Source organism: Malaya genurostris, chromosome 1, assembly GCF_030247185.1.
Source record: "Malaya genurostris strain Urasoe2022 chromosome 1, Malgen_1.1, whole genome shotgun sequence".
In the NCBI taxonomy this organism is placed as follows: domain Eukaryota; kingdom Metazoa; phylum Arthropoda; class Insecta; order Diptera; family Culicidae; genus Malaya; species Malaya genurostris.
This window is the reverse complement of record NC_080570.1, coordinates 35,297,720-35,320,919: the sequence shown is the minus strand read 5'-3', so window position 1 is coordinate 35,320,919 and position 23,200 is coordinate 35,297,720. Positions and strand designations below refer to the sequence as shown.

The 23,200-nt window shown below is 38.3% G+C and overlaps 5 protein-coding genes across 5 annotated transcripts in view; 1 reads left to right on the top strand and 4 right to left on the bottom strand.

The window, feature by feature from the left end:
- The window catches only part of LOC131436792 (hypoxia-inducible factor prolyl hydroxylase), a 33,158-nt gene extending 29,503 nt beyond the window's left edge, over positions 1-3,655 (bottom strand). The window contains exons 1-2 of the mRNA XM_058605713.1: positions 2,581-3,655; positions 1,568-2,377 (exon numbers count right to left, since the gene is read on the bottom strand). Coding sequence (XP_058461696.1) covers positions 1,568-2,377; positions 2,581-3,033 — 1,263 coding nt within the window. The 5' untranslated portion in view covers positions 3,034-3,655. The remainder of the gene's footprint in view (positions 1-1,567; positions 2,378-2,580) is intronic.
- A 136-nt stretch (positions 3,656-3,791) lies between these two features.
- On the bottom strand, positions 3,792-7,305 carry LOC131436785 (uncharacterized). The gene is made up of 5 exons (XM_058605702.1): positions 7,104-7,305; positions 6,592-6,758; positions 5,099-6,535; positions 4,563-5,032; positions 3,792-4,504 (listed from the first exon to the last, which is right to left on the bottom strand). The coding sequence occupies exons 1-5, from the start codon at positions 7,233-7,235 to the stop codon at positions 4,047-4,049; spliced, it is 2,664 nt and encodes an 887-aa protein (XP_058461685.1). The 5' UTR covers positions 7,236-7,305; the 3' UTR covers positions 3,792-4,046.
- Positions 7,306-15,973: 8,668 nt separating this feature from the next.
- Positions 15,974-17,828, bottom strand: LOC131436778 (vacuolar protein sorting-associated protein 26C). Its single transcript, XM_058605688.1, has 4 exons — positions 17,641-17,828; positions 16,953-17,033; positions 16,218-16,896; positions 15,974-16,155 (listed from the first exon to the last, which is right to left on the bottom strand). The coding sequence occupies exons 1-4, from the start codon at positions 17,695-17,697 to the stop codon at positions 16,070-16,072; spliced, it is 903 nt and encodes a 300-aa protein (XP_058461671.1). The 5' UTR covers positions 17,698-17,828; the 3' UTR covers positions 15,974-16,069.
- A 131-nt stretch (positions 17,829-17,959) lies between these two features.
- LOC131436770 (zinc finger protein ZPR1) lies at positions 17,960-19,882 on the top strand. Its single transcript, XM_058605677.1, has 2 exons — positions 17,960-18,207; positions 18,313-19,882. Exons 1-2 carry the CDS (start codon positions 18,097-18,099, stop codon positions 19,594-19,596), a joined length of 1,395 nt encoding a protein of 464 aa, XP_058461660.1. The 5' UTR covers positions 17,960-18,096; the 3' UTR covers positions 19,597-19,882.
- Positions 19,828-22,189, bottom strand: LOC131436760 (probable tubulin polyglutamylase ttll-15). The gene is made up of 2 exons (XM_058605665.1): positions 21,860-22,189; positions 19,828-21,800 (listed from the first exon to the last, which is right to left on the bottom strand). The coding sequence occupies exons 1-2, from the start codon at positions 21,890-21,892 to the stop codon at positions 20,199-20,201; spliced, it is 1,635 nt and encodes a 544-aa protein (XP_058461648.1). The 5' UTR covers positions 21,893-22,189; the 3' UTR covers positions 19,828-20,198.
- Between the last annotated feature and the right edge of the window lie 1,011 nt (positions 22,190-23,200).

Below are 23,200 nucleotides of genomic sequence, written 5' to 3'. Positions count from 1 at the left end.
GAAAAAAGTTTTCAGTGTATACCCAAAAATCAGAAAATTAAAAAAACTGTCAGTAAAAAACGTACACGATTGACGCCGAACTGAATTGACTCAGCGTCATCCAGCAAACTGACGTCTGTCACATGAAAGCGCGTTCACAAAATCACACTGTCCTGTTCAATCTCGTGTTCGGTCTATACCCGGTCTTCCTTGTCAACACTCAACAGCAGAAGCTCCACATTTCAGGGAAATGCACTCGAGCTTATATAATATAGAAGAACTTAATCAAATATGTTCTTTTAAGAACCATAAATCGATCCCAAAAAACTGTTTCATATTTTCTTCCGTTGAAATACAAGTAATAATTCATTTTTGCTTTCGTTAGTCCTACCTCTTACACAGAAACAGTATTATTAAAAATTATTTAACTACTTATTCAGAGCAGAGAATAGATCACTAGAGCTTTAAGAAAATACAATAAGTGAACGTTTGAGATTAGTAGTGACGATGGTCTTGGCGGATTGCACACTGATATTATATTTTTTTTCTGTGGACTGAAAAATAATAGTTGGATATTGTATTGGGAATTGATACCATTCCAACTCAAACTGGATATCTCAACAGCATGATGATTACCACTGCCAACCCCTCCCTTTTCCATCGTTAACAGGAAAGGATAAAGGATAAAGATGTTCGGAAAAGTTGATGCTTTACCTACTTTTCCGGTGGACGACGATTTATCATTCTCTTCCGTAGGTGTCACGGAGCTGGAGATTTTGGTAGGTTATGAAGCCTGAAAACTCGAACAATCTCACCGATTATGCTATTTCAATCAAATGTAATTGTAAATCTAACGCAGAAGATCGCTGTGGTACCAAGTTTTATTGTCTAATATATAAAAAACTATGCGTAGAACGGCAGATCAGTGATGATGGAAAGTCTACATATATGAATACAGCATAAAAGCAAAACCTTGGTATTACATTTCTTTTGTAGAATTTAACTTTTTATTTAACCGATTTCGCAGCCGATGTATAATAGCGTGCATCTTCCCAATTCAGGACTCGAACGTACGACAACTGGCTTGTAGGACCAGTGCCCTATGCATTGAACTGTCAACCCGGATAAATACAACATAGGTTTCGTAATTCGAATCACACGAATCCAAACTAACAATGAACTAAAACTGGTTTCTACTTTGCTTAGAATCACACAAAGGCTTAATTTATTACATTTTCTTCTAAAATGAGAAAAAGTTAATTTTCGAAAAAAAATGACTGGAGTGACAATTTTTCACGTACGACGTGCACGCCTACTTGGATTCCAGTCAGATTAAAAACAAATAATGTATAACAACGATTGAATATACGGATCATGCAAGCTGGTGGTCCTAATTTGCAGGAAAAGAAAAACTACATTTTTTGCTTTCGATTCTGTGTCCATTAAACATAATCCAGACAAAAGGCAATCGTTTATATTATTACTTATCATTATTCTTATATCATGCTATGCTCTCTACTATTCAAAGCGAAAAACATCACCATCACACTTTCAACAGTTTTTTTCTTATAAAATCAATGCCACTTACCCGAAACACGCCGGTCGAATACATGCCGGTAACCTCCTGAAGCACCTTCAACCCCCGTTCCGGACCGAGAAAGTTATCCAACACACAAACACCGTACTCGTTCATGTCCCGTATCAAGTTCCGGCAGGCCTCGTCCAGGCTTTCCTGCTCCAGGTCGGCCAGCAGTGCATCCTCCTGGTTGGCACCGGGTGAATGTTGCATACCCAGCAGATTATCAATTTTTGCATTCAGCAAGGCACTGACATTTTCATCCGTACTGGCACTGCTGCTGCTGTTGCTTCCCAACATCACCGGAGAACCACTCCCACTGTCCCCACCAAGCCCCAGCTGAACCTGGCGCTGTTGCAACGTTTCGGCAACGGCTGACTGTGTCAACTGCATCTCGTCCTCCGGATTCAACAGTCCACCAATCTGACAATCCTGCTGTAGATCCGAGTCTGTTCCGTCACTGAATCCACTACCACTGTTATTGATATTATCGGCACTAATAATGTCAATTTTACTGCTCAAATTGTAGCCCGAACTGATATTGTCCGTATTTTCCGTCACACCAAGATTCTCGTCCAAAAAATTTAAATTGTTTATATTGTTGAGGAAATTATTTTCATTTAAAATGTGATCGACATCGATCTGCTCTAGATTTAACAGTTCCTCCACGGCTGCGACTAGCGACTCGCTGGCGAACAGTTTCGACACTGCACTGTCGCTCAACAGCATTTCATCCTCGACGTCCACGATCGAAGGCGGCAACGACGAAGACGACGACGACGACGTCGATTGCATCTGTGTTGGTAACGGTATCGGCAGCGCCTGCAAACGAAATAATTAATGATGGTGAATCAAGTTGTTTGTAACAAAGCCATATTTCAGTCAAAGAACCGGATTTGTTTGATCTGATAGACTCTGTAATCAACATTGATTGAAACTGAACAAATCGATGCATTTTTAGGTATCCCTCTTGGTTAAGTGCCCTCAAAATAATCAATATATGATTGAATGAAAACTGAACCCACCGTGTCAGTGATGTCATCCACGGCCATCATGCTGGTGTTGGTGCAGGGTACGCCGTTTGTTGACAAATTTTCATCACGTACGCCACTCGGGCCAATTTCGCTGCCAATTACCATTCCATCGAGCGACGTTTGCTGCTGTTGCTGTGGGAAAACCACGTTCGCCGTTTCCAAATTATTCGGGAGCAAGCCTTGGATTTCAGTTGCACCGTACACTAGCTGCTGTCCTTCACTGCTGGGAGGAAGCATCTGGATCGAACGGCACTCAAGTTTGTGTAGCTTCCAGTCCAAACGTTGGTGCTCTTGCGAACAGTAGTAGGCCACCTGACAGCGGCTGCAACGACGCAAACCTTCCGTCACACCACATATCCGGCATTGGTGCTGGAACTGACGCAACTGTTGAATCATTCCCTCCTGGGATCCTTGCAGATAGTTGGTGAAACGATTTTCACTCATCGCATCAACGTCGGAAACATCCGATAACAATAACAGTTTGGTTAAACAGCTGTCGCACGCATAGCAGAGAAGAGACGTGAGTTATTTCCACTGTTCGCTCTTATCAATCTGCAGTGATTGCCTTTTAAAGCAATTTCGTATTCGTCACCTTTTTTCTTCCACGAAGCACTGTCGTATCCGTGTTTATTTTTAACATGCCCTTTCCCGAACGACCCTCACGGCTTGTCTTGTCAGTTTAGCAAAATTTGCATAGCACGCAATAGATTTCGCAAAAAAATACACTAAACTTTCGTAACTTTCCCCACCTGGTATTTGCACTTCGCCCGTTCTTCACAATGCGCGGTAGCCAGTGACCACAGCTCGCGGAGAATCGAGTCCCCACGGCCACTGCTAGTCCAGTCGTTATCCACAATTTTCACTATCACTGATACCCACCTGATTTACGAAACAGGATAAATTCAGTTTTTAATTTATTTGTCTCTCGTTCTGTGGTCGTCTCGTTTTTTGACAGATCCTTTCAGTTCAGCAAACTGCTCACTCCGTCTGGTGCTGAATTCATTACAGTGAGATACTGAGTGCAACTGCACGTGCGTTGGTGTGCGTGTTTTTCTATTTACCCACCGATGTTTACCAATGATCTGCCTACTTTCAGGGAGTTTTGTTACAGTTTCTGATACGTATAGCAATCCATCAACGCTGCTACAAAAAAGGCACAGGCCGTGATACGTTCATTTACGGCAATTCTTCCGTGGATTCCATTGTTTTGTTTTTGTTAAGAGCAGAATATTTATTTTCACTTCTGCATCGCATTACTGTATCCTTCCATCTAGGAAACTTAATTTTAACTAAACATGAAACGACTTAATTCCGAATTTTGAACAACGGAATATTTTGAGTATACGAGAGGAAGAATCGGGATAGGAATAACAGGGACGAAGTATTACTAAGGTGCCAGAAATAATAAATAATACTTAACACACACTGACGCGACTGGGAAGCTCACCCGTTCCATTCTAGCTACTGCCGATGCAACTCAGTTTACCATTCTGTTGATTGTAGTGCAACCGGTAGATCCGCCGGGATCCGGTTGAGTAGGCCAGCAGCAGATTATTGCTTGACGTAGAGGACCCACTGGATTTGCTCTTCTGTGTTGAGTTATTATGAATGTTACTAGTCATTCCATTGTTACTGGCACCAGCAACCGGGACAGAAGCAGCACCACTGCTAGGGCTATTGATTGTACTATGCTGATTGCTGCTAGAGCTCCCGGCCGAAGATGATGTAGCGGAAGAACTAGATGAAACCATTCGCGTTGCGTCCCAAATTCGAACGGTTCCATCGGCCCCAGCCGATACAAAATGTCGACTATTTGGACTCCAGGCAACGCAGGTTACTGCCGAAGTATGATCTCGTAGTTCAGTCAGTTGGGAACCGGCAGCCAGATCAAAAATTCGAACCCGATTTTCCTCACCTGTTAAATGAAACGGTTTAACCAACTATGATTTTAGTCCAACTTATAATTACAATACCAGCAGCTGCAAGATATTTGCCATCCGGACTGAAGCATACTCGTTGAATCGGCTGACGACAATCGGTGAAGATGCGAAACAATTTCCCACTGGTAACGCACCACAGTCTTACGGTAAGATCAGTGGAACCGGTCGCCAAGTAGTTCCCATTAGGATGAAATGCTACTGTGTCCACGTCCTGCGTGTGTCCCACATAAATCTGAAGCGGAAACTCTCGATCGGTTGACCACAAACGCGCCGTAGTATCTCGAGAGCCGGTGGCTAAATATAGCCCAGTAGTACTTTCCGCCACGCACCAGATCGGATGGTTGTGACCACGGTACACTGCCCGACAGTTGTAATCACTCGAGTGCCATGCCCGCATCGTAAGATCACGAGAAACACTCATCAGTAGCGGCCCGTGCCCGGAGAATATGAGATCCGTGATGGCATTGGAGTGACCACGCAGTGTAACCCCACCCGTTTCCGTGCTGTTCAAACAGACCGTAAAACAATTTTACATTATATTAGCTATTATTATTATTATTATTACTTACAACACATTCTCGCAGCATCTCCTCTCCATGAACTGTTTCCATCGGTCCCGCTTACTGAGGTGCCTACTGTAAATCGGAAGTAATTTGTTCTGCCTGTCAATCTCTGCCTGCGATTTGACATGAAATGAACTCCTTCGTGCGGAGGACTCTCCCGGGAGTGTGTCCTCTTGCTCTACTAACTCATCTCCTTCTTCACTAAATCTACTATCACAGGAAGTCACATTCCAACAGCACTGACGATCCCGCACCGTTGTGTACGGCTTTCGACCAATCTGAGTGCTGCGATTGACCGACCACAACATAATGGAGGAATCTTCGAATCCACTTGCCAGATGGCAACTGTGCTGATCGATTGCTGCCGACGTTAGTCGGTCGTCAACGTTTTCAACCTGGTAAATGCAAAGCGGATCCTGGTACTGGTTTAACCTTTCCGTACATTCTCTAATTTTCCGCAACCGTTCGGCCGAAGTCATCTTTCGAAACAGTCCCGATATATCTTCCTGTAGCTGTTGCTCGGTTCCATCCTGAAATACCTCTGACTTGACGGGGATATCCTCGAGCGATGGCATAAACCCACCGGTATCATCTTCGTCGTCGTCGTCGAGCATATCCATCGTCGACATGTATGGATGAATGCGACCCTCTGTTCTTGCTCCTTCCAAACTGCCATTCAATTCACTAACTTTGTAACGCAGGAAAGCACTGTTGAAACCATTTTTCAGTAAGAACTTCACATTCTCTTCATTGGAGTGCTCGGAAAAATCGTACTCCGGTTCAGTCTGTTCTACGTCCATCGAAGGATCTCCATTGATCAGTTCCAATCCATTGGGTATAGCCAACCGAGGTTTTTTAGTCTTCCTCGGAGCAGCCGGATCTGGGCTATAGTCAGTAAAATCCTTATCGTCGCTTGTTTCGAAATAGAACCAATTCCGTAGAATCTGAAGAATCAGTGAGTGTCCATGCTTACCGAGGTACCTGTGAAGTGCAATTACAGAATCACCGCAAAGTCGAATTTCGTACTGACAGGAACGGAACTGTAGGGTAAGCGGCTCGTTTTCCAAATCCTGAATTCGAGTAGTTTGAGATAGTTTGCAGACAAGCTGTTTGAATGTTTCCAGCTTCGGTGGGACAGTTTCCTGCGGCAGAGAGAACACAATTGCCGAGTTTTCTATAGTTGAAGCAGGTATCCCGGTAGCTTGCTGATCCTCGACGGTTCCGTTTATTTTTTGATTCATTATCAATGGCGAACTGCTCGGTGGAGCGCTTGATGGTTCTATCCTTCCTACTAGAGAGGCATATTTTCGCAGGAACTCAATAGCCGGACGCCAGTCCCGTCCTTTTAACATTTCAATGTACAGATGGCAAAGAAGCGGATTTATCAGTTCCGATAATTCTTGCTGCACTGGTTCTGGTTGGCATTTGATAAAATTACATAGTCTAGAAAATAATAATGATAGTTACAGTTGAAAAATTCAACGAATAAGTTAACCTACTTGGCGAAATGTTGGTCCACCTGGGCCGGATTGTTGTTCAGGCAGAAAATGTTCGAAAACAGAAAGCTGTTCGCTTTGGACATCTCGTTCTTGATGGCAGTGTTCATGACAATTTGGTCGGTAGATTGAGTTAGAATCAAATCCGATTTTCTAAAGCGGTCATTCACCTACAACAACAACAAAAAACAAGGAGTAACTAAAGCACTAATTCTGAGCACTGCTAACAGTCAACAATAAACAAACAGATTATCAACCCGAACACAATGCAATTAATGGTGCGCCTCCAGTGATTAAACTTTATCTGATACTATTTCCAGGTCATGATTCAAAAAGTAAAACAAACTGGAACCTAGATATTAAGACATCAAAACATCCAAGATTCTTCATAGAATTTTTAGGTTAGCTCCACCAGCAGAAGAAAAAACTTCGTTGCGGCGACTGATGATGATGATGTTGTTAGACAGCAACTAGTCCACTTCTGTTAGACAGCTAGAATTTAGTTCGTCACTCACCCCGTAGTTTCGTTGTTTCAGATAGCTTCCTACGACACTGCGAATGAAATCATTCCGGGACTTTCGAGATTTACTACTGCTTGATGAGGACGACGTTGTTGCTGATCTCTTCGATTCAGCCATTTTTCGCATTACATTTTCCTGCACTCTGTACTGCCTGATACTTTTGCTGTGTACACGCGAAAAGACTGCTTCTTTTTGACGTTTGGGAACAATACACTGGGGAAAAAAGTTAACTATGATTTGCTAACTGTGTATTGACACTGATAGAAATGATCATGTTCTCACATTATCTCGTTAGTGATAAAAATAATCATTCGCGGTGGATTTGATCCGCATCAGTTCGATCACTGGGAAAACTCTGACCTATGTTCGGGGTAAGAAATGAAAAGCTTTCATGTACGATGCATCCGATGTACGGATTCACTGGGGTATTGCATAGTTCACATACCAAATCGAACTGCACAGTATGAAAGTGCTGAATCAAAAGTGTGATCATAACGGCAACTGCTATGTACTGACAGAACTCTGACATCTATTAACAACAATACAATTGGCACATTGTTAAATTACCGGTAGCGACACCTGCCAATGAAAAATAGAATCCAGAAAAGGAGGATTCTTCCGAAAATTTTCATATCAGATATCAGCAAAGAAAACGAATTCGGAGTAGAAGAAAATCGATTTCAAAATTAAACATGGAAAATCTTCAGAAATGTGTGAAATTGGGTAAGGTTAGGTTTTTTTCGGACCAGCATTTTCTTAAACAGAAACCAGTGCAATAATGATTTCTCGAGAACTAGAATGTTTGGCGATTGACTTATTTTAGATATTTTATTTGTTATTTCCAGGCATTTGCAAAATGGTACTGAACCAAGTATAATCCTCAATTCTGAATAAACGTTATTTTTCGCACAATAAATTGAGATCAATAATACCACCTCACAGTAAAAGCTTTTTCTTCCTCTTCTACTATAATTTTTTAAATGAATTTGCCTGTTTTTTTTATGGGAAACCGGTAAAATGACGAGTTAAAATTTTTCCTATCCTACACTGAAATGAAAATTTTTTTTCTATTCATTAAATGTGTCATATGAATCAATTGTTTTTATTTATTATAGAAGTCATATGGAAACATATAACTATAATTGATAGTGTATATGAAATTTATATAATATACAATAACTTTCAAATATCCATAGCCATAGTGAAAATATTGGGAATATCATATATGAGCTGTATGAATGTTCGATGACATGTATATAACAAAATTTAACAAATACGGAAAAAATAATGATGGCTACCCGAGAACAACGCGTTTTATTCGAGTTGGGATTTCCGCAACATTTTCTAGAAGTTTTGAGTGGTATGTATTTTACTTCGTATATATTTTGTACTCAATAATACTTATTCACTTCAATCAGGATGTGGTATCGGTTTATTTGAGTTGGCGAACATCGGAAAGGATTATAATAAAAGTGATATATGATTAGGTGATATGATAATAAAACGGTAATATGTAATGTTTATATAAATAAATATTTTAATTTGTTATGAACAGAACGTTGACTTTGTTTTATTTTATATGGCATATAAAATGGAGTACACTAACCTGAATAAATACGTTTCAATATAATACCAAATGCATTTCAAAAGGTTTTCCGATATTTCTTATATGATTTGCCTATTTGTGACTATAGAACACGCTAATAGATTCGATTCAGACAAGAAATTTCATTTGCTATATTGAAATCATATGAGAATAACTTCCAGAAGAATGTTATGCTTCATAGCATTAACATATATACTTGACATGATGTTGAATACACCACATAGCTATCATTGAGAATTCCAATAGTGCAAAATCATTACAATATCATATAATGTGAAAGTGATAATTTGGCTCAGTGTATGACAGCTCTTGCTGAAAGTATCGCATATAAATAAGCAAAGCCTCTCATTCTCTCTCCAACCGCCAAAGCTAACAGACCGGAAAGTAAAACAGGCTTGTGAATTTGAGCGCGAGCGCGAAAAATTTTCTGTAAATCTGAAGCTATAGTGTTGAAGGTGTATAATAGTGGCTGTAACGGATACGCAATTAAATTTCCTAAACTCCATAATTTTTGATTTCTCTTAGATATTAAGGCTATTGATAGTATTGAAAATTCGCTTGAATACAGACTGCAGTGCACAGTGTGATTTATGATAGTTGAAGAAGATGATTCAGATGGCAGTGCTCCTGAAATAGAGGGAACAGACGCCATCTTGAAAGAAAAACGTAAGTTTATGAAAAGCGTTACTGACCAACAATGTGAAGATCAATCTAAAGAAAAACGTATCAAAATAAATATACCGCTTAAAAAACAAAACCAATTACGTAGCATCATGAAAAGACAGAAAGAATCCGATCAGAATCGAGATTCGCTGATGAAAATTCCGGATAATACAACTGTCCCGGAAGGTTCTGGAAAAAAGACAAAAAAACACAAAGACAAGACTATCAACGAAAAATGGGAAAAAAATACGATTTACTCAACATTTATAATTGAACGCATTAAACCTAATGGTTCCGACGTCACAAATAATAAAGAAAGCAAAGAAAAATTTCCACACCCAATGGAAGTTGCTAAAATGTTACACAACATTGGGATTAAAAAATACTCAGAACTCAAACCAGCCGGCAGAGGACGAATGCAAATCACATTTGAAAAGCCAAGAGATGCAGAGCAACTCATAAACTCTAAACTACTCAAAGAAAATTTTGGATATACTTTTTTCGTACCGACTCGTTTCAAAGAGACAATCGGAGTAATACGTAACGTTCCCCCCACATTAACTGAAGAGGAAATATTAAAAAATATTGAATGTGAAAATATTGTTTCTAAGATAGAAAGAATCAAGAAACTCTCTGATAACTCCTTAAAACCTACTTACTCTGTAAAAATTTTTGTTCAGGGCCAAGAACTACCAAAAACCGTAAAAATCTATGGAATTAACTCATATTGTGAACCATACATTTTCCCACTCAAAATCTGCACAAACTGTTGGCGCTATGGACACAGAAACAAATTTTGTAAATCAAACACACCAAAATGCTGCAAATGTGGCTACGACCACCAAGAAGACGAATGTACAACAAATGACATAACTTGTATAAACTGTAAAGGCACACATAAAGCATCAGACAAAAATTGCCCAGAACGACATCGTCAAGATAAAATCAGAACAGACATGGCAGTAAACAAAACCAGTTTTTTCGAAGCTTCTAAGAAATATCCAAAGAACAACAATATTCAACACAGAATTGATTCATTACGTGACTTCCCATTACTAGAAAATCCTCCAAACAGTATACAGCAAAATCTACCTAACCAGCAAGAGACACAGAAAGACAATCCATCAACTAGCACACATCCAATACCAGATAAAATACCAAATAGTCCAAACACACGCAAGCCCAATCCATACCAAATTTCAGATACCGAAGCATTAGTGAATCAGATAAAAACAGAACTGATTCAACAATTCGATTTGAACAACATAATGGCAAAAATAAAAAATATACAAAGCCTAATTATACAAAACATCAACAAAACAGACACAATAGAACAAGACTTACTACTGATAAACATTAGTAACCAGCTTAACGATATATTGAACCCAATACAACCCATTTCAAATTAATAGTAAACCATCTAAACTTTATATTAACTACACGAAAAAAAAGCCCCACAATTTTTTTAATAAATCATGATGTGTCCAAAACTAAACAGAAATCTAACAATAATACAAAATAATGTCACAAGTATTAGACCCACAGACACTAGAGAACTAATTAAAGAATACCTAAAAAGGGGTAATGTAGATATAGCAATATTAAGCGAAATATGGCTAAAACCAGATGAAAAAATCAAGTTCTCTGGCTATGATTTAATTACAGAAGTCAGACCGCTAGGTTATGGAGGGGTAGGCCTTCTCATAAAAAAAGACATAATCACCAAAAAACTTTTATTACCGAACCTACATCCAATAGAGATTATAGCTGTAGAAACAACAAATACCACCCCCCAACTACAAATATTATCAGTATACATACCACCCTCACCAATCAGCGTCAATGAAATCAGGTCCCCGTTCAAAAAACTATTAGATATAATTGATAACCTAAAAGGATATACAATATTAGCAGGAGACTTTAATGCACATAACCAAATATGGAATCCACACCAACAAAATTGTCCCAGAGGAGAAATGATTGAACATCTTATTGAAAATCGGGATCTCGTCCTACTGAACGATGGCTCTAATACTTTAATAAAAGCACCAAACACCACTCCTTCTTCGATAGACCTAACATTAGCGACGACTAATATAGCAGGAAGAATTCAATGGTATATAATTAACGAAGATTTCAACAGCAATCATAGAGTCATAAAAATGGAAATAGAAAACATAATACCAAAACCATCTCCAATACCTCAAATAAACAAAAAACAAGTCATCACAAAATTAAACCAATTGCAGCCCCAAATGATCCACACACCGGAAGACATTCTTCCAATATTAAATGAAAATATAGAATCATCCAAATACTATCCAAACAGAAACAAAACACCAAAAACATGGTGGACCACAGATATACAACATCTATTGCATCAAAAAAATAACAAACTAAAAGAGTTCTTCAAACATAAATCCATAGAGAACCTTCTATCCTTCAAAAAAGCACGTGCAACATTGAAAAAAGCGATACGATCTGAAAAAAGAAAATCATGGAGTTCACTAATAAATTCAATCGATTCACAAATGGACCAAAAGCAATTATGGAATACAGTGAAAATGATCAACACTGGAAGACCTTCTAAAAATAATCAAGCTTTACTTAGCAATAAACAAATAGCAAATGATTTCATGAATCTAAATTTCCCAGCGATCAATAAAGAAATAGAATACACCCCAAAATCAGTAACAAATCATATTTGCATAAATTTTCATGAAATTATTAAAATTATTAATTTAAAAAACGATCACTCAACCCCCGGTACAGATAATTTCTCCTTTTACATGTTCAAAAACCTAAACCTACCCCTACAAGTACACTTAATAGAACTGTTAAATAAAGTCCTCATAACATGTAATATACCGGAGGAATGGAGATCAATCAGAATTATACCTCTATTAAAACCAGGAAAAGACCAATTCGAAACCTCGTCTTACAGACCGTTAGCAATGATAAGTATATTATTAAAAATAATCAATAGCACAGTAAAACTAAAGCTAACAGATATACTAATTAAGAAAAATACAATACCCATCAATTCTTTTGGATTTAAACAACATACATCTGCCATCAACTGTGTAAATACCATAGTCTCAAAAATACACCAAGCAAAAAGAGAAGGACTAGTGATAATAACAACCTTTCTAGATCTCAGTAAAGCATTTGATAATGTAGATGTTGAACTGTTACTAAAAACACTAGAACAAGAAAGTATACCCATCGAGATAATCAATTGGATATACGAATATCTGAAGAACAGAAAAATGATATTAACACTAACTGACGGAACGATAATAGAGAAAAACACTAATAAAGGTCTACCGCAAGGCTGTCCTCTCTCTCCCATACTTTTCAACATATACACTAAAATTATACATTCCATAGCCAACGGAGACGAAGAAATAATTCAATTCGCGGACGACTTTACAGCCATCACAACAGGAATCAATGTCGCATCAGCTGCTAATAAAATGTCCACATTTCTCACGAAGTTATCGTTCGCATTTAAAAACATTGGGATGCATATAAATCCAACAAAATCCGCATCAATAATCTACACTAGAAAATATGATCCTGAAATTAGCATTAAAATAGAAAATAGCTCAGTTCCGGTAGTAGCATACCACAGAATACTAGGAATATACATTGACCACAAACTAACTTACAAAAATCACATAACAAGTACAATAGCTAAAGCAAAAAACAAAATAAATATAATCAAAATGATTACCAAAAGAAGAAACGGTGCTCACCCAGAACAAGCTCTAAGAATCTCAAATGCAATAGTCCGACCTCACCTCGATTACGGTTTATCGATTATAGCAGCAGCTCCCAAAACTATATTCTCTAAACTAGAATCAGTGCATCACTTAGCAATACGAACTTCAATGAGATTACTACCATCCACACCTAATCATGTAATACTTTACGAGGCAGGTGAATTGCCGCTCAAAATGAGGGCGGAATACATCACAATGAAAGAAATATCAAAAACAATATATTACAAAAATAGTTCAACACTTGACTCTTTACACAGTATAATTGCATTAGAACATCTACCACAACATATATCTTATCTCGAAAAAATTGCAGCACTCAACAACTATCACCTCTATCAATTAAACAAGCCAACTAATCCCATAAACAACAGTAATGATAATAAGAACAAACTTATAATTAGGTTTTATATCGTGACGACACAAATGAACAAGTATTCATCCTTGACAGTTCAGCGGTACTGTTTACAAACAAGCTTAAACAAAAATCGAAGAGCACAACTAAAACAATCATCTTTACACTTTGCAACTAGTCACTTTTATTTAATAAATATCAAAAACGAACCGTATTTAGTCGTGAACAAATGTTTTAAAACTTTATTTAGGCGATACGGACCGTAAATGGTCTGATCCAATTTGTCAATAAACAAACAAAAGAAATTTCTGTTTACAAACAGTACTGCTGAACTGTCAAAATGTGTTCATCCGATTGAGGTTAGCAGTGACGGTAAAAAACCTAATAAAAACCGAAATAAAAGGACTAAGTAAAATGAACCTTCCTATAAAAACACAAAGGGATATAGTCAAAAGCATGATAATGAATAACTACACAAATTTCTACCACATATACACAGACGGTTCCAAAATCCAAGATAATGTGGGATATGGATACTACGACCCTCAAAAAAAGATTTCGTACAGTGGAAGACTTAAACCAGGTTTTACCATAATGAACGCGGAAATAGTCGCTATCATGACAGCATTAGAGTACGCAATAATTCAGAAAACAAATAAATTGGTTATATTCACAGACTCAAAAAGTGCATGTCAATCACTAAAAAATCAAGACAATAGACATAACTATCTTATCACAGAATTCAAAAATATAACATTAGATTACAACATTGAAAAAATAATTGTTCAGTGGATCCCGAGTCACATAGATCTGATAGAAAATGATAGAGCAGATCATGCAGCAAAATTAGGCACTACTAGAAACACTATAGAAAACTACAATCTCACATTAACAGACCTCCAATCAGCAGTTAAAACAGAACTTTGGCAAATATGGCAAGATAAATACAGTAATATATCTGAGGAAAAAGGACGATTCCATTTTGAACATTCCAAATTAGTATCACCAAAGCCTTGGTTCAAACAATCATGGCTTAAAAATCATCATCTCACCACATCAGAAACAATAGTCTTATCTAGAATTAGAACAGGTCATACAACAACCAAAGAGAAACTTGCGCAATGGAATTACTTACCAAACGACCGCTGCGAACACTGCAATGTTACTGAAGACCTGAATCACATTCTGTACAACTGCAGTCAGTTCGATATAATTAGAGTTTGCTTTCCAGTATTACATAACAAAAAAACACTTAGCGAAATCCTCTCACAAAAAAAAAACGAATGAACAACTGCAAATAGTCGAATATCTAAGAGCAATAAAAAAACATGTTTGAGTTGTCAATAAAACTATAAAAAAAAACAAAAGAAAATCGAACTCAACGACTACCCGATTACAGCCGCTATAAAAAAAAATACACATCATAAATCATCATCACAGTACAGCATCAGATCCGAATCGATTAGTTTAGCAACACAACTAAAAATAACACAAGACCTGGCTTTATGGACCGACAGGTCTGAGCCAAACAGAGAGAGAAAAAAAAAAAAAGCAAAGCCTCTACATTTCATCGCAGCGTCATTGTGCCAATCATATGGTCCTATTTTTTTTCTTTGCTTTTCGTTATAAAATTCGTAAGCAGGGTTACCTATTATAGAGATATTCAAGAAAACTTCAAAGAAAAACTATTTTTTTTTATTTTCGCAAAGCAAATAAGCCAAGATTTTCGCAAAGGCTCTATAATATTTGAGCGCGGTAAATTTTGCTATGGAATTTAATTTTGTTTGTAAAAAAAGTCATTAAAATACGTAAAAATTTGCTTTTGTCTTCATTTTGCTATAGCTCCATTATTTTTAACTACTAACCAGTTAAAAAGTGTATTTATTCCGATGTATTTTATCAACAAATGCAATGCCATATGTAGGCTAAGTTATTGTATATTACTTATGTCAAAGATAGGAAGATGGGCTAATAAGGTCAGATTCCTCCAGAAAATTTCTTTTTAAATTCCACTTATTGTTTAAACAATATTTCAACATTATACTTTTTACAGATAAAAGTGTCATCATTTCTCGTTAATCAAACATCGGAAAGCAAAACAGTTTCAAATTCTGTTTCGAATTGGCTATGATCGGAACTAGAGTGCCTATAACCAGAGTGACGATATCTGTTCGTTTGGAATGACAACTTTGTTCCAAATGAGAGACTACCTGTTAAATACAATATAAAGTTTTGTAACAGCCAACATTTCGGAATGTTTTGAACTCTATTTTTACGAGTTTCACCTTCGGCTCACCATTGTTTAAAACAGTTCAAATTGATCTAACATCTCGCGCCTAATAGTTCAATTTAAACCGCTTAACAGATGCAAAGGCGTAAACGAGTGTCGGCTTATTACTGGCCGTGACGACAGGTGACGAACCGTCTGAATCTAAATAACCGATAACTAGTGCTAACGTAACGTAAGTGATCTTCACTGAGACCTTGATATACAATTTATTTTCATCTACATATACAACGGGAAATTGATACAAATATTTTAATTTGCGTAATATTAGGCAGTTCTGTTCAACATAATCTGAAAGTTTTCCGTCACCAAATAATCATCGCCGAAGATTACTACCAAATTCACTTCGAATTCTAAAAATAAACAGAAATTTGAAAATTACACACTCAAAACGATATACACCAAAACAACCTACCGACTTTGAAATTTTTCGTTATCAGTGTCGGGCACGTAAACAACCGGGGGAATGTGATATAAATTGGAATGGGTACCTTGGGGCAAACATTTCCGTCCGCTATCTGGATATTCTGGATCTCGGTAGCATCTCGTGCGTAGCCCTCGGCACAGCCGCACGTTTCAACTCGGACAAGCTGAATTTCAATCGATTTGATAGGTACTTCAGTGTGGTGTACCGTCAGAGTGCCTGTAAATGGTTGAGTGACACAGGTTTCCGTCGAATCCAGCACTCCCGTTATTAGGAACCTAGGAATTGAGATTCGCTCTTTAGCCGTTTTTTGCAGTGTATCAGGACTGATTGAGAAGCTGACTTCGGATTTCTTCTCCGGTGGAGAGCTCGGTCGATATTGAATGATGAATTGTTGCGTTTTGAATGCCGTTTTCGCGAGAAAACTACGTTTTACTTCACATTTCAGGAGATAAGTTATATTGACAAACACTCCATGATATGTTTCGTAGAGAATTTTCGGTTCTTTTGAGCAAATCAAAGGAAGCTCAAATGGAAATTCGGTTGTTCCAGCCGGCAGCTTACCAGATGATGCCAAATCAGTATGCTGATTGAGCAAGATGATAGGTTTCACCGAGTTGTAGAGGGCTTCAAATATTCCCACATTTTTGTTACTAATCGTGAGGTTTACCTTCAAATATAGTTAGTCTGATGAATTGGAAAAAGCACCCGGTTACGTTAACTCACCAGTCCTTCCAGTGATAAAACAATGCCCTCGTGTTTAGTTTCCGAATTGCTGGATACTTGAACTACACCAGTAATAGTTTCCTGTGTATGAAGTGTTGAATTTGAAAATTAAATACGTAACTTTTGAAATTACATACAATATCAATAAGGCAAAAATTCATTTTAAGCTATGTCCTTTTTTTATAAAAATACCTGAATAATCTATTTGGCATAGATCGTTTTCTAAAAAAACTAATGAGACAAAAAACACAGTTTGCTTTCGTGTCTCGTGCGATACATGCATGAATCGTTTTCGTTCGAGACTACGAACAATGATAGAAGTGCTGAGACGTTCTCTCCCACGTCTGAGACATCAATGTAGCGACATCAGTTAAAAATAAATCAATAAAAATATGGGTATAAAATTTTTATTACGACCAGAGTGCAAATGACATCCTCTTTCTTTATTTGCACAGAATGATAACTTAAACTTTAATTTTTTGATCTGTACTGAAATTATTGGAAAATACAGGACTATTCGTAATGATTGAAAGAGAAACTAAACGAAGCAAATCTATAATTTGAATTTGAAACTCTATACAGAATCGCTGAGTTTTTCGACAATTTGACATGCTCTATATTTTACTATGCAGGTGAATGCCTTCCCGAAACTGGTCGATTTTTCCGTAACAAATCAATGTAGACTTACCCCTTCGTAATAGATTTTATTGGCTCTCCGTAGCTTTATATCCACATTAAGCGCCATTGGTACGAGCTTTCAGTAAATGATGCAACTGATATGGATAAACAAAACTCAAAAATTCAAGGAATATCAAGAACAATTTGTTTTGTTTTTATCACGAATGTTGTGTACTCGAACAAAAGTGACGGATGAAGAATGAGGATTTCTTCACAGGCCGGTTGACAGCAGATGAGAAGTGAAATTTGGGCTTAGACCAGTGTGCCCTATGCTGGATAACTTTCATGTTGTCTAAATATGTTTTCATTGTACGTCAAGTCACCAATGCTTCCAGAAACCACATGAAGGGTACGGAACGACGATACATAATATTATAAGCATTGGATAGTAAACGTTAAAAAATTTATACCTTCTTGATTATTTTTAATATAAAGTAAACTTTTTCAACTGTAAGTTTGGTTCAATATGACGACGGAAACGGAATTAGTCCAAATGTTCCCGAAACTGAATGTGGATGAGGAACCTGAACTGGGCGCTACCGAGATCGAGTCCATGTGCATGAATTGTTATGAAAATGTAAGTACCCGCATACATTTATTTCTAAAAATGTTTAAATTCATCAACTCGATCTTGTTTAAGTTCAGATAAAATAGAATTCACTCAATCCTTCTCTTGTTATAGGGCACAACTCGTCTGCTGCTGACCGAAATTCCATTCTACAAAGCGGTAGTAATTATGTCATTTTCCTGTGAACATTGTGGCTTCCAGAACAATGAGATCCAGTCAGGTGGTGAAGTAGCTCCGAAGGGTATCCGCATACGGGTGAAATTGGAATCTATAAAAGATCTGAATCGTCGTGTTGTCAAGTCGGACAACTCGAGTGTTCGGATAGAGGAGCTGGACTTCGAGATACCGGCTCAGTCACAAAAAGGGGAAGTCACTACCGTTGAAGGTATCATTGATCGAGTGATACGAGGGCTGGAGCAAGATCAGCCGGTTCGTCGAATACAGCATCCGGAGACAGCACAACAAATTGACGATTTTGCAAATTCGATGAAGGAACTGAAAGAGATGAAGCAGCCGTTTACGATAGTAATTGAAGATATTTCTGGAAACAGTTTCGTGGAAAATCCATTTGCACCTCAAACCGATCCTAACTCGACTACTTCCCATTTTCAAAGGAACAAAGAACAGAATCATATACTAGGCGTGTTCACTCATGATGAAGTGTCGGAGAAGGACGCAGGTGCATCTCGTCCTAATCAGTGCGAAGCTATTCCAGAAGAAGAGGATAACATACTAAAACCAATCGCGGAAGGTTCATGGCCTCTAGAGGAACTGCACGGAGAAGTATTGCAGTTTCAAACGAAATGTCCGGAATGTTCAGCAGATTGTGAGACTAATATGAAGTTGACCAAGATTCCTCACTTCAAGGAAGTTGTAATTATGGCTACGGTGTGCGATAACTGTGGTACCCGAACGAATGAAATAAAACCCGGCGGTGGAATTGAAGATCAGGGCGTAAGAATTGAAATTACCGTTCGAGGAAGGATAGATTTCTCGCGAGATGTGCTGAAGTCTGAGTCGTGCCATCTGAAAATTCGAGAGTTGGAGTGCGAAGTGGGAGGTGGTGCCCTCGGTGGTCGTTTCACAACCATAGAGGGTTTACTGACTGCCATGAAAGACCAACTGGTGGAAAGCACTGGCATGTTTATGGATTCCAATGATGAAGACACAAAACACCGCTTGGATAGCTTCTTCGGTAAGCTGGATGAAGCGATCGATGGCAACCGGCAGTTGACTATTGTGTTGGATGACCCTACCGGAAACAGCTACGTCCAGTCACTGAATGATGACGGTACCCCGGATGGGGCACTGCGGATAATACGGTATCATAGGTCACATGAGCAAAACGAGGAACTCGGTTTGAATGACATGAAGACGGAAAACTATGAGGAAGAATAGTCTGTGAGCACAGGAAAATTCCATCGTATAAGTTGAACCTAACCGGTGAATCTGTGGTAGCATGCATTTCGATTTTGTAGTTATTTACGAAATAAAATTGACTAATTTGAATTTGAACCATGAAACGGCGAAAACCGTAACCGCCTTTTCAGTAGGTAGAGTTCGATCAAATGTTGCGCTCATAGGAAATTTCGGTTACCTTGTTTCACATCAATAACTCAAACAACGCCATGAGGCTGATTCTTGTATGATTTATGACGGTATTATAAATAGTTATATCTATTGATTATCAAGCTTTTTACTTAATTTATTTTATTGTCAATGTTTTCTGTCGGAATGCCAGTGTTATAATGTTTTGTACGTTCTATTAGAAATTGAACAAGGCAAAAATACTTGTTTGTTTCTAGATTCACGTTTAAGTAGAATCATTCAACGTGCACATACTGAACGTAATTCTCTCAACAGGAAGGATTTTGTTAGAAACAGTTCGGCTTTGTACTGAATATTCTTTTCGCTGTCCGGCAATCAGGCCGTTCGATCAGCGTATCCGCAAATAAAACTTACCAACTAATGATCCAAGTAATACAATTCGAGCACCAGCACTAACAGAACGAATGGTCCATTTTGCACTTTTCATCAAACCAGCGCGTCATCCACTGGTTCTTGGCACTTAATTCCGCCGGATCCACGCCGGACAGGCGGTCAACTTTTGGCACTGGGAAAATCCGCTTCATATCCCCTCGGTTCAGGTGTTCTCGGTAGGCAGCATGTAGATCCCGCAGGTCTTCCCAGCTGAGACACGAAACGCATAGGGTGCATTCTAGCGGAGCGCACGATTCGAGGCAGGGTGCCTCGGAACATCGGTTCGCTTCGACAACAATGTTTTTCAGCGATGATACCATCGCTTCCACGTCGGGGGAACGCTTTCGGAAGGACTCCCGACGCAGGTCCGATCCTACGCCCACCAGGCGCAGAAAGTTGTAGATGACTTGTTCGTACAGCAACCGGTTCGGTTTGAAATGGGCGGAAGACAAATTAGGACTCATGTTGGCTTCCATCAGAAAGACGCGAAGTTTATTGTCGACGACTAAATCAAATCGCATCATTTCGAAAAAATTACGTTTACTAGCGTAGTGTGAAAGAATGTTCGCTAGGAGTGACTCCTTATTGAGAATCGCCAATCGAATCGCATCTTCAACTTGTTCCCAAATAATAGCAGGATCGCGCCCAATCCCTCGAAGGTAAGCATCGAACGATTCTTTCATACCGAAGCCAAGTTTCGTGTAGAATGTTTTCAGTGCAGGAACATCCCAAGTCGGTAGATAGTCATCTCCCACAATGTATTTATCAACATTTTCCGCATCGAAGGGATAGTACTCAACTGGACAATAACGGAAAAGAATGTCGCCTTTATAGATATAGATGCGAAGGGGATCGATTGAGGTAATCACCGTATAGACGCCTATGTCGAATTTATATCCATCTACCAACAGAGGATCGTCGATAAATTCTTGAATGAATGTCTCATTATTTCCAAAATCTATTTCCTCGGGTTTCTTGATATGGATATGACGATGTTGATTATTTTTCTGTACGAACAGTCTGCCAGGGTTCGCCTGTGCATAGCTTTTGAACTTTTCCGCCTCACTGGGCAATTTGAAAGCTTTCGGAACATATTTGATGTCCGAAGTTGACAAATCGACCTTATTTGTTATATAACCCGAACCAGGGAAATGATTAACAAGTTGATGTGGCTTCATGTGATGAAGGTCCAGCTTTCTAAACGGGTAGTCATGAGCCCATAGTAAATCCCAATCATCAGTGCTGTTGTCCACTTGCTCTATCCCCAGTCGCTGCAGAACATTGTGGACGTGTACCAAATGACCTCCGGTTGGATTGCGTCCGTAAACTTGGTACTTCGGTCGTTGCTCAAGTGGATTCGGTACCATTTTCTCGACAATTTTTGTCTGTGATTCGCAGTGCACTTGTTCGTTGGGCTGCACAAGGCTATTATAACTACCTTTTGGAAGCCATTGCGTCAGAATAGCCGCCAGTATGGTGACTATGAAGAAAAGTAACTGTCCACGTTTTGTTCTGAGATCGAAGAAACAGTTCAAATCTTCGACAGGATGAACGATTTGTTCATGGATCGCTTCATCGTTTGGCTTTACCGTTTCTCCAATCAATTTCGGTTGAGATTCGTGCTGGAATTATAATTTCATGATCACACACGCAAAAAAAATTTATGCTGAGTGCTAAATACCTTCCTTCTATCCAGCTTACGTTTCTCCGACATTTTCGTTTGAAATTTAGGTCAAGTGTTTTTCCGTAAATCTGGAGCGTACACACTTACACGCATGAACTGAATATTAATCTATTTTTTGTTGACTCCCCGTGCGTTGGAATCGAATACATTGCTTACTCGGTTATTGCTTTGACCAGCAAGTTAATGAGAGATTAAGCTCAGAACAACAACATTTTAACTGGAAGCAACGGAGATCAACCATCCCACAGGATTGTACAGCACCAAATGAATTCTGTTTGATGAACAGATGCCGATTGATAGCAGCCCTTACACGAGACAATATTATTGTCAATACAAGGAGTATTGACAATACTTTTGATCGTGTAATGGAAACTTCATTGGATTGACGAAAATATTGTCAAAAAATCAAAATTGCTCATCAATCCGACAATACTTTCTCTCCAGAGAGGAAAGAATCAAATATGTGCAATGAACTCTCCTCTGAATGTTTTAATGTTCAGTTGCAATATTTGAAGCTTCAAACTCTTGATTTGTTCGAAAAATGCGGACTCAAGTTACCAAGTCAATTGGATTGACGGTATTGACAATACTTTGGATTGACAATAATATTGACACGTGTAAGGGCCGCTGATGATTTCATGAGAAAACATCATACTCCGGTAAGTTTCTCACCTGGCCCGCCGTACTGGAATACAAGTTTCTCATCAAGAAATTAAAATAAATTCTTCAATCGAAACCCAATTTTTTCCATTGTCAGCTGATAATGGTGGTTGTATTAATTTTATTTAAATGTCCGAAATAGTAATTCCGACCGATTATCAAATGTGAAAAAATTGAGAATGTAATAATTTTCTGTTCTCGAGATACATTGCAAACAAATCACAAAATATTACATCGAAACAACGTATTAAGTACACATCAGCTTGACTGAATACTGTATACGATTCTGATAGGAATTTATGCGTCTTTTCGTGTAATATTAGAATCTTTAGAACGACACCAACACATTTGTCGTTTTTCATTAATTCCACTCGCTTGGTGCCAGTGTTTTGCCCTGACAGCCGATCAATGAAACAGTTTTGCTAGGACAGGACCTGACAATTGTTAATCCACTTCTAGGGCCAGTTTCGGACTAGCTGGTTGAAATTGACATAAGCAAATACAAGTTGTTGGAATCAATATTACTGCAGGGTGGTAGAAAAAGTGTTTTTTTTTTTATTCAATAATATAATATAATATTAAGGCACACTGCTTAAGCTCTAAGATGCCAAGGGTATTTACTAATCTTAATTATCGTCTAACTTAAAACTAGAGTAGTATCATTATGTAATATAGTAT